This window comes from Gallus gallus, chromosome 2, assembly GCF_016699485.2.
Source record: "Gallus gallus isolate bGalGal1 chromosome 2, bGalGal1.mat.broiler.GRCg7b, whole genome shotgun sequence".
Taxonomy (NCBI): domain Eukaryota; kingdom Metazoa; phylum Chordata; class Aves; order Galliformes; family Phasianidae; genus Gallus; species Gallus gallus.
The window spans coordinates 148,977,216-148,991,267 of record NC_052533.1 but is presented as its reverse complement, the minus strand read 5'-3'; the positions used below and the strand labels follow the sequence as shown (position 1 = coordinate 148,991,267).

The 14,052-nt window shown below is 50.6% G+C and overlaps 1 protein-coding gene across 50 annotated transcripts in view; it reads left to right on the top strand.

Moving 5' to 3' along the window:
* SCRIB (scribble planar cell polarity protein) overlaps positions 1–14,052 on the top strand; it is a 104,752-nt gene that overhangs the window by 27,636 nt on the left and 63,064 nt on the right. For 47 of the 50 annotated variants that reach the window (XM_040696222.2, XM_040696221.2, XM_040696217.2 and 44 more), the window contains exons 12-16: positions 552–676; positions 1,167–1,292; positions 1,773–2,006; positions 2,476–2,793; positions 4,790–4,852. In XM_040696222.2, the coding sequence (XP_040552156.1) occupies positions 552–676; positions 1,167–1,292; positions 1,773–2,006; positions 2,476–2,793; positions 4,790–4,852 (866 nt within the window). The remainder of the gene's footprint in view (positions 1–551; positions 677–1,166; positions 1,293–1,772; positions 2,007–2,475; positions 2,794–4,789; positions 4,853–14,052) is intronic. The other 3 variants (XM_040696220.2, XM_040696184.2, XM_040696178.2) reach the window with 1 other exon arrangement.

Here is a 14,052-nt window from a genome sequence, read left to right as displayed (position 1 = left end):
CAACCTGAGCGATTCCATGGTTCTGTGAAGAGACTGCTCTATGAACGCTGTGTACATCAGTCTGGAGGGTGATGTAGAGGAGAGACCACAAACCTCTCTTTGCCTGGTTACCCCTTTCTTGGTTACTGCAGTAGCTGCAGTGCACTTTGACTCCTAATGGGCTGATGCCAACTTTGCAAGGCAGAGATTGCTAAAAGCAAGAGAGTGCTGCAGCCTTGTCTTCAGATCTTCTGCTTGTGTCTATTGACTGCGTAGTGCATTATCTGTGAAGTTTGCTTCCTCTCGTGGCAGTATAACTATGTTAGTGCTTCTGATCTGTGCTTTCACCCAACCTTTTCCTCTGGTCCTTAAGATGTGAGCCTGAACCCTTCAGTAGGTTCTGTACAGGCTGCCACCTACAGAGGTGAGATCTGGAGGTGCATCCAATGCCCTCAGAGCCCTCAGCTGTGGGCAGATAGGAGTGTCCCGATAGGCTGAGGGCTGTCTTTCATCCAAGCCCACAACCCTGTGTGTTCAGAGAGTAGCTCCCACTCTGCTGTCTTTCTCCGCAGAGAACCTTTTGCAGAACAGCGTGGATGAGAGCTGGACGGACACGAACTTAAACAGAGTCAGTGTGATTCAGTTTCTGGATGACCCCAAAGGAGATGATGAGGAGGAATCTGGAGCTGAGAGGCGGGTAAGGAGCTCATGGAGCTCATTGCCTTCCTGTGGAAGCATGGGCACCACATTGTAATTGCAGACAGACTCAAAAAGGATGGCAGATCATTTTCCTTTAACTACAGGTGCAAAGGGAGGGACAGAAGTTTCAGTTTACAGCAAATATTTATTGGTTTGAATCTCTTGCAGAATATCTTCTCCTTTTTTTTTTTTCTGTCTTGTGAAGAGAGGTTTTCTTAATCTGAATCCTTCGAGTAAAACATATTTGCATCTGTCCTTCCAGCATGGAGATGGCTTTTCTGCTGCTGCTTGTAATGTCATCTCCCATTTCTTTCCTCTTCTCAGCTGTATGGTAACGGTAGAGAAGCCCAGATGAGGTCCTGCACTGTGACGTTTGGGTCACATCCAGCTGGGGCTCCACTGGGCTGATAGAACATGTGGTTTGAACTTACACGCTTTTAGGGCTGCTCTCACTGTGAAATCCCATGCTGTGTGTTCTCCTTTGGTAGGGCTTACAGCGCAGAGCAACCCCTCATCCCAGTGAACTGAAGGTTATGAAGAAGGTGATTGAAGTTCGGCGCAGTGAGGTCTGTGCTGCAAAACCTGGTACAGACCTGAATTCATCCAGCTCAGAAGTGAGTGCTGTTTGCTAAGAAATGGAGTACTACAGAGAACGTTCAGCAAACCTGGGGAATGGGAAGGCTGTGTTTGTAAGCTGGGCAGAAAAAAAAACACTTTGTGAGGTGTGGGAACAGACTGAGCATGGACTGCCTGCATCCCATGGGTTAGAACCCACCATGGGTCAGCTGGGCTGCTGAGATGGGGCAGGAAGTGTAGCCAGGATGCAGAGAAGGGCATAAGGGGAATTGTGTGCTACTTCTGTCATAATGCAGGGAGAGGAACTCATTGATGTGCTGGATAAAGACTGGACCAGGGTACTGGGGGATGGTGCACTGCTGCACAGGTGTGATGCTGACCATAAGTGCCCACATCAGTGGTGACGCAGGTGGAGCTGTGGGCAATGGGAGATATTCCACTCTGCAGCAGTTTCATTGCCATGCACCACCCCTTGCCTGGGCTTCCATCTTGACTTTTACCATCTGTCATCTTCTCAGGAAAAGAGGCTGAGCGCCACATCCAACCGCAGCGAGGAATCCCACCTCTCCAACAGCACTGTCTCTGCTGACTGCAGGGCAGAGGAGCAGGGAGAGGAAAGGCAGAGGAGCCGGCCAAACGGGCAGGTGCTGGAGATGCAGGAGCTGGAGAAGGAGGCCAAGCCAAGAGCTGAAGAAGAGCATAAGGAAGCGGTTGTCCAGGAGGATGAAGACGTGGAAGTGGAATACAATGAGGTGGGAATCTGGGGGCTGCAGGGGGAATCTTGTTAAGAACTGGAAGGATTGAAAGTTTCTGAGAAGATGGGGAATGGCTGTACAGTGTGATTTGAGCAGTGCTGGGGGCAAACAAAGGGCATGGAGTGTGACTGCAGGTAGAGATCTGGGGGTCCTGGTGTAGCTGGGTTCATTGAGGACTAGGAAGGATACATGGGAGCCAGACAGGGACTGTGGGGATATCAGGTGTACAGTTTTGGGTGCTCATGGAACTGACAGACGTGTCGAGGTGAAGGTGCTGATATCGGGGGGGGGGGGGGGGGGGGGGGGGAATGGGTAATAGCAGTTAGAGGGAAACTAGGATGTATTCCTGCATCTTCTGTAGCATAAAAGCAGAAGTTCTGGCTTTGCCTGTGTTGGTGTTGGAGGGAGAGCAGGTGTCTGGCTGCTATCTGAGGCTCACAGCCTTTCTGGGCCTTTGCTGTTGCAGCCCACTGTACACTTTGCTGAGGACACACTGATAAGGAGCGAGGATGAAGATGAAGACGAAGAGCGGCCGTTCCCAGTGGAGAAACAGAGGCTCATCCGCAAGGATACGCCCCACTATAAGAAACACTTCAAGATAACGAAGCTGCCCAAACCGGAGGCAGTGGTAGCGCTCCTGCAGGGGCTGAACAGTGATGGAGTCCCCAAAGAGGAGGAGGAATTGGGAGGCTGCAACAACAACGTGGAGCCTGAGGATGAGGAGGAAGCGTGGGATGAGGATGACAGAAAGAATGGATCTTTGTCTGCTCAGCCATCAGTGAAGGTAAGGTCTTGTGGGAGGAGAGGACCGGAGGGTGCCAGGGCTCCCTTCTGCTCCAAACTGCCAAGCAGGTTGATGTGGCACCAGTGAAAACACTGCAGGCTCCAACACTTCAGTAGGGATGTGCTCAGAGTGGGAGAGCTGAAGCTCATCCTGGGGCTGTTGCAGTTAGTTGTCTGAGCTGTGCCACGCTGCTGTTTGTGTCTGACTTCTGGTGCTGTGAGCACACGCTGCCTGTTACGTGTGATGTTGTGATCTGTGCTGCAAGAGCAGTTCTCTTACTGCTGACAGTTCCTCCATTCCTTTCCATGTCCTCACCTGCTCTCGTTGCACCTTGTTTGCAATAGGAGGAGCTGTGTGTCTGGATGGACCTAACCTCAAGCTTGGGTTCAGGCTGCTTACCATTGCCTTTACGCCACAGTTCTTCCTGTGCTGTGAAAGCAGGTTGCAGCACCTTCTCCTTAGTGCTACCCTGTGCCTGCCCCAGCACGGGTGCTGTCTGATGAAGTGTGGATGATACTTGGGGGAGCTTCTGCTGTGGAGTTCCCCATTTGCATGGGACAGCGGGGGTCCTTCCTGGTCGTGCTGGGGGCTGATGAGTTGAGAGGTCCTTGGCTCTGCTCAGATGAACCCCCACCACGTTTGTTTGGTTAGAGGCACACAGATTCCTGCTGGAGGGAGGTGCTCATAGTGACAGAGGAATATACCTCTAGGAGACACTGTGAGGTCAGAGCAGTTCTTGCTGAAACTGATGGTGGTTTTATGAGGTGTGCTTGGGAAGCAGAGGTTGGGATGCAGGCGGATCTCCATCATATTGTATGGCACCAGCAGATCGTGTGGGTGAGGTGTAGGTTTGAACTGGTGGAATATGCTGGAGTAAAACCTGTTTTTGCTGTTACTGTGTGTGCTCCAGACTGTTGGGGTCATTTCAACCCCATCCTGGAGTTCAGATTGCACAGGGAAGGCTCCTGTGCTCGGGTTTCCTTAGGAACCTTTCCCTCATTGCATTCTGCCTCACTGTCTGAGCTGATGTTTGCTCCTTAGGGATGAGGTATGCAGTTTCCTTTGCTGCCTGTGAAGTTCTTCAGAGTGAATAGACGTTGTGGCTGCTGCTGTGGAGAGCGTGTGAAGCTGTCCTGAGTGCCCTGCATCCACACCTGCCATGGTGGGGAAATGCTCTGACCCAAAGGCTTGTTTCAAGCTGGTACTCAAAGCTCATTTGGTATCTGTTAGGAAAAGTTATCTCTGTTACCAGCTCAGCCTTCTGCTTGGGAACCACAGTTCTCATTTGCTTGGGCTGGACTGAATGCCCACTCCAGATATGAGCTCTCCTCCTGAGCTGATGAGGTGGGAATGTGGGGGATCAGTGTCCCGGTGGAAATTCCTGCAGTGAGGAAGGAGGCAGACCAGTGCATGCAGGATGCAAGGTCTTTAAACCAGGACAGCTGGCTTTCAGGGGACATTCCTGCATCTGGGAGCATATTTCCTGTGTTTGGGAGTGGGATCCCTGGGTGCGTTGTCCCACCAGAAGCATTTCCCTTCATAGATGGGGGCAATGCAGTTGGGTTTGGGACAGCCTCGTTCTGTGGGCCACCAGGTGGCACCACGAGCCATTTCTCCTGGGTTGTCCCATCCTTCCTCCTTCGCCCTGCAGCTCTGTACAGGGGGGGTGAAGGCAGCTAACGGTGCTCAGCTTTGAACTCGGAGGCCACAGCCTCAGTGCGTCGGCACGGACGGAGCGAGGCCTTTAGGAGGCAGCTTGCAGTTGGCCAACACGTGCTGTCGTGCTGCACGCTGTGAGTGGGAGCAGCCCTGTCCCCATCCTGGCTCGGAGGTGGCTGTGAGGAGCAGTGTGAGCGGGGTCTGCTCGGTGTTCGTGGGCAGCCCTATCAGAGCGGTGTGCGTCTGTGTGTTGTGTTGGGTGGTGGTGGTTGTGGTGGTGGGTTTGGTTGATGCTCCACTAATCCGCATGCCTCTTTGCTGGTTCCTGTCCTAACAGGGGGTGTCGTTTGATCAAGCCAATAATCTGCTGATTGAACCTGCTCGCATTGAGGAGGAAGAGGTCTGTACCACTCCCACTGTTCTCTCTCTGCCGAAAATCATTCCGTCTGCTTGATTTTGCTTCCCAGGCTCACCCCTCGTTGTAGGGGAACTCTGATCTATTGGGGTCAAGTGGCTTCTGGACCTGACCGATCACCAACACCATGATTGTTTCTTCCTCTGCTTTCCTCCTCTCCCTGCTCCTTTCCCTCCTTTTCCATCCCTGAGGTGAGAATGGCTGCTGCAGATCCAGACTGAGATGGGAGAAATGTGAAAAAGCAGAGGGGTCTCAGGTGGAAGGCTCAGTTCCCATTTGCACTGAGGAAGGAGGTGGAAGAAAATACATACAGATTTTCAGTAGTGATGGCAGCCCAGGAGGAGCAGAGGGCTCCAGGATCTGCAGTGGGATGACCTTGTGGGGTCTGGCAGAGGATGGATATCCAGGTGTTGTGCCGTTGCATGAAGAAGGTGAACTGGAGTGAGTTAATGGTGCTTGCATCTTACGCAGCCCCCACGGACACCCCGCCGCCAGGTGTTCTCGTGCAGTGCTTTGGGACATCAGAAAGGTGTAGGTGGCACTGGAGGAGCTGTAAAGCCCCTGTCACGAGTCGTGTTCTGCACCCTGGTTTAAATGCTGTTTTGCTGTCTTAGCTTATCCTCTGACTGTGATTATTTTCCTGATTTTTTTTTTAATTTTTTTTTAAACACAAGTTTTCAGCAGGTTTGCTTAATCCCTTTGATCAGTGATTCTCTGCAGGTAGTATTCCCAGAGAGCTGCTGGAGGCAGAATGCTGCTGCCCCTGGCAGGAGGCAGACACTGTCAGTAGGAACTGCTTGCATGGAGGATGCTTCCCTTGGGGACAGCACAGTCGTGTCAGATCCACGTATTCAGTACTTGAGCTGCTGGCCTATCTGACCATGAATGTACCTCTCTGCTTCTCTATCAGGTGTGGGATGGAGGCTCTTCCTTCTTAGTTTTGGAGGAAAGCTTTGGAAGGGAGATGTCAGATACTTTATTTCTGCTTACAGTGACATGGGAGGTGGCTCCTACCAGGTGCACTGTTACTGTGTCCTCTTTAGCTGTAGGTCACTGAAAAACACGTTCATACTTCTTGCATTTCTCTTCGTGTTACTCTGCAGAGGCAGCACCTCACTGCAGGTGCTTCCTGGTCCCGTTTGGGAACTGCTCCTGTTCCTCATTGAGCACTGCTGCACCTCAAGGTCTATATGTGGAGGTTACTGCACATGCAGTAGCCAGGAACCCTCAGCCTTGTATCAGCAGGCACGTTGCCTGCCCTACCTTGTCTCCTGCCTGTGCTCTGCCTGCATCTGATGGAAGCACTCAGGGCTTCTTGGAGACCTCTGGGGAGGGCAGCTGGTCAGAGGCCCCACGTTGTTCTGATGTCCTTGTAGTGCCATTCCTTCTTTGTACAGATCTGTGGCCCCGATGTGCAGTGCCATGTAGGGTGTGAGGTGGTGCTGCAGCTCCCAAGGACAAAATACTGGAGATCCTCCAGGTGAGTGAGGGCTGAAGGTGCCCCATAGCAGACTAGCTTTGGGGGAGCAGATGGTTGTAAACTCACAGTGCTGCGATCACAATCCTTGTCTATTTTTATGCAACTCTTAAAAGAAAATACTGAGTTTTGATTATGGTTTAATACAGGCTGCTGGAGGTGTGAAGCAGTATATCAAACTGCTGTTTGAAGGCAGGGGGTTGCAACTGAATTTTGCTTGGTTTCAGAGGATATTCTAAGAAATAGTCCCAAAAGAGCTGCTGTGAGAATGGAGGCTGGCAGTGCAAAGGGAGTCCCGAGTTCTGCCTGGTGCTGCATTGTCTGCAATAATAGTGGTGTCCTCCCTTGTGTTTGCTTGGTCTTAACGTGTCTTATTTTCAGGTGCTCTGTTGAAGAGCCAAGAGGTGCTTTGCAGAGGCAATTTGTGTTGGCTGAGGAGCTTTGTATGTTTTTGCTTCTCCTGTGATGCGTTCTCCCAGCTGTACAGGGCCGTTTGGAGAGGGTTTGGTGGTAATTTCCCTCCATAGAATCATAGAGTGGTTCTGGTTGGAAGAAACCTTTCAAGACCACGTAGTTCCAAGCCCCTGCTATAGGCAGGGACACCTCCTGCTAGACCAGGCTGCTCGCAGCCCCATCCAGCCTGGCCTCGAGTGTCTGCAGGGAGGGAGCATCCACAGCCTCACTGGGCAACCTTTACTGTAAGAAATTCTTTTCCGGTGTCTCACAGATAGATGATGTCATTCTTGTGTTTGGGGGGGCCCTAGGAGAAAGCTGGGCTGATCGTTGTGGTTCAGAGGTCCTTGGTGGATGGTGGAAAAGATCCTGTCAGCTTCCTCTGCTCTTATGTCACTCTGGAGCCAGGAGCAAGTCGGGTCATCTCCTTGGAGCAGCCTTACCCTATGGGAGCTGCTCAGGACAGCCTTCCTCCTCTCCTGATACTGCTGCAGTGCTGCCTTTGCTACTTGGACCTCTGTGTTGTAGCCTCTTGTTTGCTGGGTGGGACCACTGTGTGCCTATCAGGACACCATCACGCTTCAAGTTCTTCTGTTGAAAACCTGATTTTCTCACAATGTGATCTGCACATTCCAAACCCTGAAAAGACAATTAAACTTATCTTGTATAATGCAAGAAATCATGGCACGTGCTCATCTGATGGGAGTAGGATATGTTTTTTGAGGGAGCAGTCCTGTCATGGTTCAGGATGTTGCACTTGGATTTATTGAACCTCATGAGGTTCACCTGGGCCCGCTGCTTGAGCCTGTCCAGGCACCTCTGGATGGCATCCCAGCCCTCTGGTGTGTCTCCACATCCCACATCTTGGTGCTAGCAACTTGCAGAGGGTGCACTCAACCCCACTGTTGATGTTACTGATGAAGATATTGAAGGGTATTGGCCCCAGCACCAACTCCTGGGGGGGGGTCTCCATCCAGACATGGAGCCATTGACTGCCATTCTCTGGACTCGATCCTGCAGCTGGTTCTTCATCCACTGAACAGTCCATCCATCAAATCCATCTCTTTCCAATTTGGATGTCATGGAGTATCATGTCAATGGCCTTACTGAAGTCCAGGTAGATGATGTGAGTGGCTCTTCCCTTGTCCCCTGATGCAGTGACACCATCATAGACAGCCACCAGGTTGGTCAAGCAGGATTTGCCCTTGGTAAAGCCATGCTGTTTTTCCCATATCAACTCACTGTCTGCCATGTGCCTTAGCACAGCTTCCAGGAGTGTCTGCTCCGCGATCTTTCCCAGCACAGAGGTGAGACTGACAGGTCGGCAGTTCCCAGGGTCATCTCTTTTACCCTTTGTAAAAAACGAGTGTGATGTTTCCTTTTTCCCACTTACCAGGGACTTCACCTCATTGCTACAACTTTTCAGATATCATAGAGAGTGCCTTGGCAACCACATCAGCCAGTTCCCTTGGGACTCTGGGATGCATTTCATCAGGACCCATAGGTTCCTCAGGTGGTCCCAGAGCTGATCTTTGCTTACAGTGGGAGGAATGTTGCTTCCCTGATCCCCTCCTGCCAAACCCAATGTTTGAGGGCTGTGTGGTGAGCAGTTACCAGCGAACACAGAGACCAAAGAGTTGTTAAGTACATCTGCTGCCAGCCTGCCTGTGTCACTCAATTGGGGGGTACTTCTGGACTTTCCTTTCCTGGTTCTCTAATAGAAACAAACAAACACAACAAAACAAAAAAAGCAATAGAACCATTTGATCTTCCTTTCTGAAACAGGAGAACAGGACATATTTACCTGATAGAAGTCTCACTGCTTAGGCCCAGCATTGGACCAAAGCAACAAACGTCAGTAACCTCTGTGGAAGTAAATGGGGTGTTTGCATGTCTTTAAACATTGGTTTGTATTTGCAACCTGAACAGCATTTTCTGATCGTGTCAGTATTGGAAAAAGACAACTTGTAGTTTTGGACCTTGTGATGGAGGATGTAATCTCTGACTGTGATCCAGGAACCAAAATGGGGCAAAAACTGTGATAGGTTGGCACTTCTGGAAAATAGGCTTTGTAGAAGGATAGAATGGAATGGAATCCTAGAATGGCCTGGGTTGCAAAGGCCCACAATGCTCACTGAGTTCCAACCCCCTGCTGCGTGCAGGGTCGCCAACCAGCAGACCAGGCTGCCCAGAGCCACATCCAGCCTGGCCTTGAATGCCTGCAGGGATGGACGGGGCATCCACAGCCTTTCTGGGCAGCTGTTCCAGCACCTCCCCACTCTCTGAAGAGAGAACTTAAGAAAAAGAACAATGCATGTCAACGTCACTCATTCTATCTGCATCCCCAGGACATACATGTGTTGGGCTTTTGTCCTATTTCTAGTTCCAGAGATGTTTCAGTGCTCTGTGTATGTGTGCAATATGGGTTTTGTCTGTCCAGGAAGTGGAATATTTTCATTTCCAGAAGGACTCTGTACTGTGGTGCAGTCAGCCCAGTTCCATTTGGGATCCATATTTTACTTCTGACCTTCCCATTGCTATGGCAAGCCCTGATGCCTGTTGTGATGAGTTCCTTAAATCCTTATCTCTGAAATTCGTTAACGAAAGAACTAATCATACCTGTATGTGCCTGGAGGGCTTCTTATTCATGGTTCCAAAACCACCATCGATGTGAGTATTTAATAAATTGCATCCTTTCTGTCATCTTCACTTGTTGAGATTTGGATCATTGTCTTGGGGCCTCCCCAAGGGCTGTACAGGAGCACAGCTGAGCACGTAGCACTGCAGGGCACCTCTGCTGTCCTTAACTAGCAAACCATCTTAAAGGACAACTGAGCACCATCACAGCCAGAAAACCCTCAGCTCAGCTTCGTTGCCAGGGCAGGACCTTTCCTCCATGTTCCTTTTTCCATTGTTCATTTTTAGCTTGGTTCTCACCAGCTCATGCAGCAGCCTCTCACCTTCCATTTGCTCATGGGTATTTTCAGCCTGGCCACGTGTTCTCACAAGTCACTGCTTACCAAGGACACATATTTAGCTCTTCTCATTTTTCCTGGTGAGTCAGAGCCCTTGGCTCCCAGTGTGTGGCTTTGTGAGGAGCTCTGTTTTGTAGAGGTGTTCCTGGGAAAAGACACGGAGTTGGGTGACGTCTGTGCAAAGACGTCTCCGATGGTGAGCATGCAGGACTTCCTTTGGGATGATATAATGCAGTCCTTCGTAAGAAATGATGATTCCTTACTGGTATTTCCCCAGCTCCTTGTAATCTGTGATTTAGGATTTCTGGACTGTTAATGCTGTTAATCTCTTTGAATAATCATTTCCTAGGAAGTCATGAATGGCATTAAAAAAGAAAAATAAAAAACATTCTGTCTTGTCCCATTCCCTCCTGTGTCTGAAGCATCCTGGCCTCCCCTCAAACACAACAATTACCATTATTTTCCGTTGGGGATTTGGAATATTTGGAATTTTTTTGAAAACTTGGATTTTTTTTCGGTGATTCTGTTAAGCTGAAGGAGGGCAGATTGAGGTTGGATGTGAGGGGGATGTTCTTTCCTCAGAGAGTGGGGAGGTGCTGGAACAGCTGCCCAGAGAGGCTGTGGATGCCCCGTCCATCCGTGGAGGTGTTGAAGGCCAGGTTGGATGGGGCCGTGGGCAGCCTGGGCTGGTATTGAGTGTGGAGGTTGGTGGCCCTGTGTGTGGTGGGGGGTTGGAGCTGCGTGATCCTTGGGGTCCCTTCCAACCCAACCATTCTCTGGTGGTTCTATGACTCTGTGATTTGGAATAAGATCAGGCCTGATAAAAGCTCTGCAGAACCCCACCTACCTCGTGGTTCTTTGCTGGTGACCAGTGCTTGGTTCTCAGCTCGTGTGATGGGCACACAGCACCAACATCCCACAGTGTCAGGAAGAGCGCCTGGTGATACAAAGCACCAAGTTTTACCAATGTCTGCTTATTAGTTTTGTTGTATTACATTATCAGCCAAGTTCAGCATCTGGCCAAGGAATGGAACGATGGTGGTGGTGGGTTTTTGTCTGTTTGTTTATGACAATGAGGTATTCCAGAAGGTTGAACTGCTTGACGTGAGTATTATTTGTCTGCCTGGACAGAGGCATTGTGTACTGGTTTTGGGTTACCCCTCTGGGAATGGTACTGGGATGACTGTCAGGTAATCGCAGGCATCGTCCCATGGAAGTTGCAATCCAGCAGCACCACAGAAATGCTGTTTCAGTGTGTCAAGGTTCCAGAGTTCTATAACGACTCTATGAGCATATTGGAGGTCTTGGCCAGTTGTTAGGGCTCTTGGGTACACATTATTTAGTCCTTCTGGCTTTTTAAGTGGATTTCCCATACTGGTGGTGTTTAATGGATTCTTTAGCTCCTGTTGGGGTGTGATTCTTTGTGATATGGATGCATCACCGTGCTTCTGTCCAAATACAGATGGGAAGTATTCATTGTACGTTTACCTTTTCTGTGTCACTGTGGTCAACCCTGTCCCACTTAAAGCTTCAAGCTTTAGGGATCAGACACATACCTGCCTCCAGATGTGCATGTAAAAAGATGTCTGGGCATGCAGAAAACCGCTGCCTTCTCAAAATAACATCCTTAAACCCAACTCCTTTGGGTATGCCTGGAGAAACAGCTCAGTCTTTCAGCAGCTCTGAAGTGCAGCAGCTCCATGCTGTGCCAGCAGAAACCTGTGAAAGTCAGGTTTGCTGTCTCTGCCTGCTGTGCCCCTGCTCAGAGCAGGCCCTGAAAACCCTTAATTGGCAGCTTGCAGGACACAGCGCTGGATGCTGTCCCAGATCTATTGGGCAGTGTTCAGATATCCCTGGCAGCTACTGGGAAAGTAAGCCTGCCCATGAATGCAGCATTTGTTTCTTTGTAATAGTTTGTGTTTATTCACTGTGATTTGGAAAAGCAGGCAGGATCAGGAGACTGTTAAAAGATAGCTGTATAGGGTCCATGGAAAACAGGTGGGAATGGCGTCAGTCCTTATTTGAGTGTGTTCCTCAGAGCCACATAGGTAGAAACACAGATGGGACCAAGGGAGGCAGAGGAGCAAGTTGGGGAAGTGTAGCTGCTTCCTTGGCTTGTACTTCGGTGCAGTTATGGAATCATTAAGGACCTCCAATTGAAAGGACCTCCAAGATCCCCACATTCAACCCCAACCCATCCCCCTGTGCCCACTGACCATTTTCCCACGTGCCACATCTCCATAGCTCTGGATCACCTCCCGGGATGGTGACTCCACCACTTCCCTGGGCAGCTGTGCTACTGCATCACTGCTCTTCCTGAGAAGAAACGTTCCCTAATATCCAACCTGAATTCCCAGTGTGGGGCCATCACCTCTCATCCTGTCACTGATCCCTGGGAGCAGAGGCCAATCCCCATCTTGCTCCAACCTCCTTTCAGGGAGCTGGAGAGGGCCACGAAGTCTCCCCGGAGCCTGGTCTGCTCCAGGCTGTACCATCCCACTCCCCCAGCCCATTCCCACAGTGCTGTGCTCCCAACCCTTCACAGCTCTGCTGCCCTTCTCTGGATGTGCTCCAGGACCTTAATATCGTCACAGAATCCTAGAATGGCCTGGGTTGAAAAGACCCACAATGCTCGTTGAGTTCCAACCCCCCCCTGCTATGTGCAGAGTCACCAACCAGCAGCCCAGGCTGCCCAGAGCCACATCCAGCCTGACCTTGAATGCCTGCAGGGATGGGGCATCCACAGCCTCCTTGGGCAACCTGTTCAGTGCATCACCACCCTCTGGGGGAAAAACTTCCTCCTCATATCCACCCTAAACCTCCCCTGTCTCAGTTTAATCCATTCCCCCTTGTCCTATCGCCATCCACCCTCGTAAACAGCCATTCCCCCTCCTGTTTATACGCTCCCTTTAAGTACTGGAAGGCCACAATGAGGTCTCCCTGCAACCTCCTCTTCTCCAAGCAATCTTCCCTGTAGTGAGGAGCTCAATCCTGAATGCAGCACGTGAGGAGCAGCCTCGCTGGGGCTGAGTACAGTCATGATAAATGGATTTCGCCTGGTCTCTGGTGGCAGTTCAGGGAAATACCAACCTTTGGCTGAAGTGGCAGCTATTGCCATTTTGCCTTTTCTCCTGTCCCAGTAGCACATGTCCATAGAGAGGCTTGCATACCTAGGATGAAACCCTGGATTTGTTGTCATTTACTGATGGCGTTTGCCCTTTCTGCTGCTGTAAGGAATCAGAATCAGATAAGCGGCATGTTTCTATGTGGGAAACATCACAGACCTATTGTGAACTGTGTGATGAACCATTGCTGAATGGCAGTGGATCCAGGGCGGTAAGGGGAAAAATGGAAGAAGAAAAAATACAGAGAGAAATCACTGACAGAGTGATGCAGAGGTGGTACTGTGCCATCCCTTGCAGCCTGGACAGCTGCTGGTTGTGTTTCCAGACAATGAATGTCAAAGCAGCTCTGGAGCAGCCCTGTGGCTGTAGGGTGCCATGGGGAAGGTGTAGCTCAACATGAGGGGCTGCAGGCCAGCATAGAAAGCTGCAGGCCAACATGAGGAGCTGCAGGCCAACATAGGGAGCTGTGGGCCACCAGCAGGGAGCTGCAGTCTAGCATGAGGAGCTGCCAGCCAACATGAAGAACTGCATGCCACCACGAGGCCTCCCCTCAGTCTCCTGTTCTCTGGGCAGGACAATCCAAGGGACCTCAGCCAGTCCTCACTCCTATTGCTCTCCAGGCCCTTCACCATCTTCATAGCCCTGAACTGAAAACTGAAGGGCACACGTAGGCTACTGGAGCCAGCTCCTTTTTTGTCAAGTATTTACTCGTTTCATATTATTCTCGTAGATTTCAAACAAACGCTGGTTCAGCTTCACAGAATCACAGGGGTTGGGGAAGACCTCAGGAGATCATTGAATCCAACCCCCTGCCCAAGCAGTTCCCTCCAACAGGTCGCACAGGTTGGTGTCCAGTTGGGTCTTGAATATCTCCATAGATGGAGACTCCACAACTTCTCTGGGCAGCCTGTTCCAGTGCTCTGCCACCTTACCAAAAATAAGCTCTTCCATGTGTTAGTATGGAGCTTCCTATGTTCAAGTTTTAGGCTATTACTCCTTGTCCTATGACTGCATACCACTGAGAAGGGCCTGGCCTCATCCGTCTGCCTCCCACCTCCCTTTAGGAATGTATAAACATTAATAAATCCCCTCTCAGTCTTCTCCTCCGCAGGCTGAACAGCCCCAGGTTACTCAGCCTTTCCTCATACAGGAGAT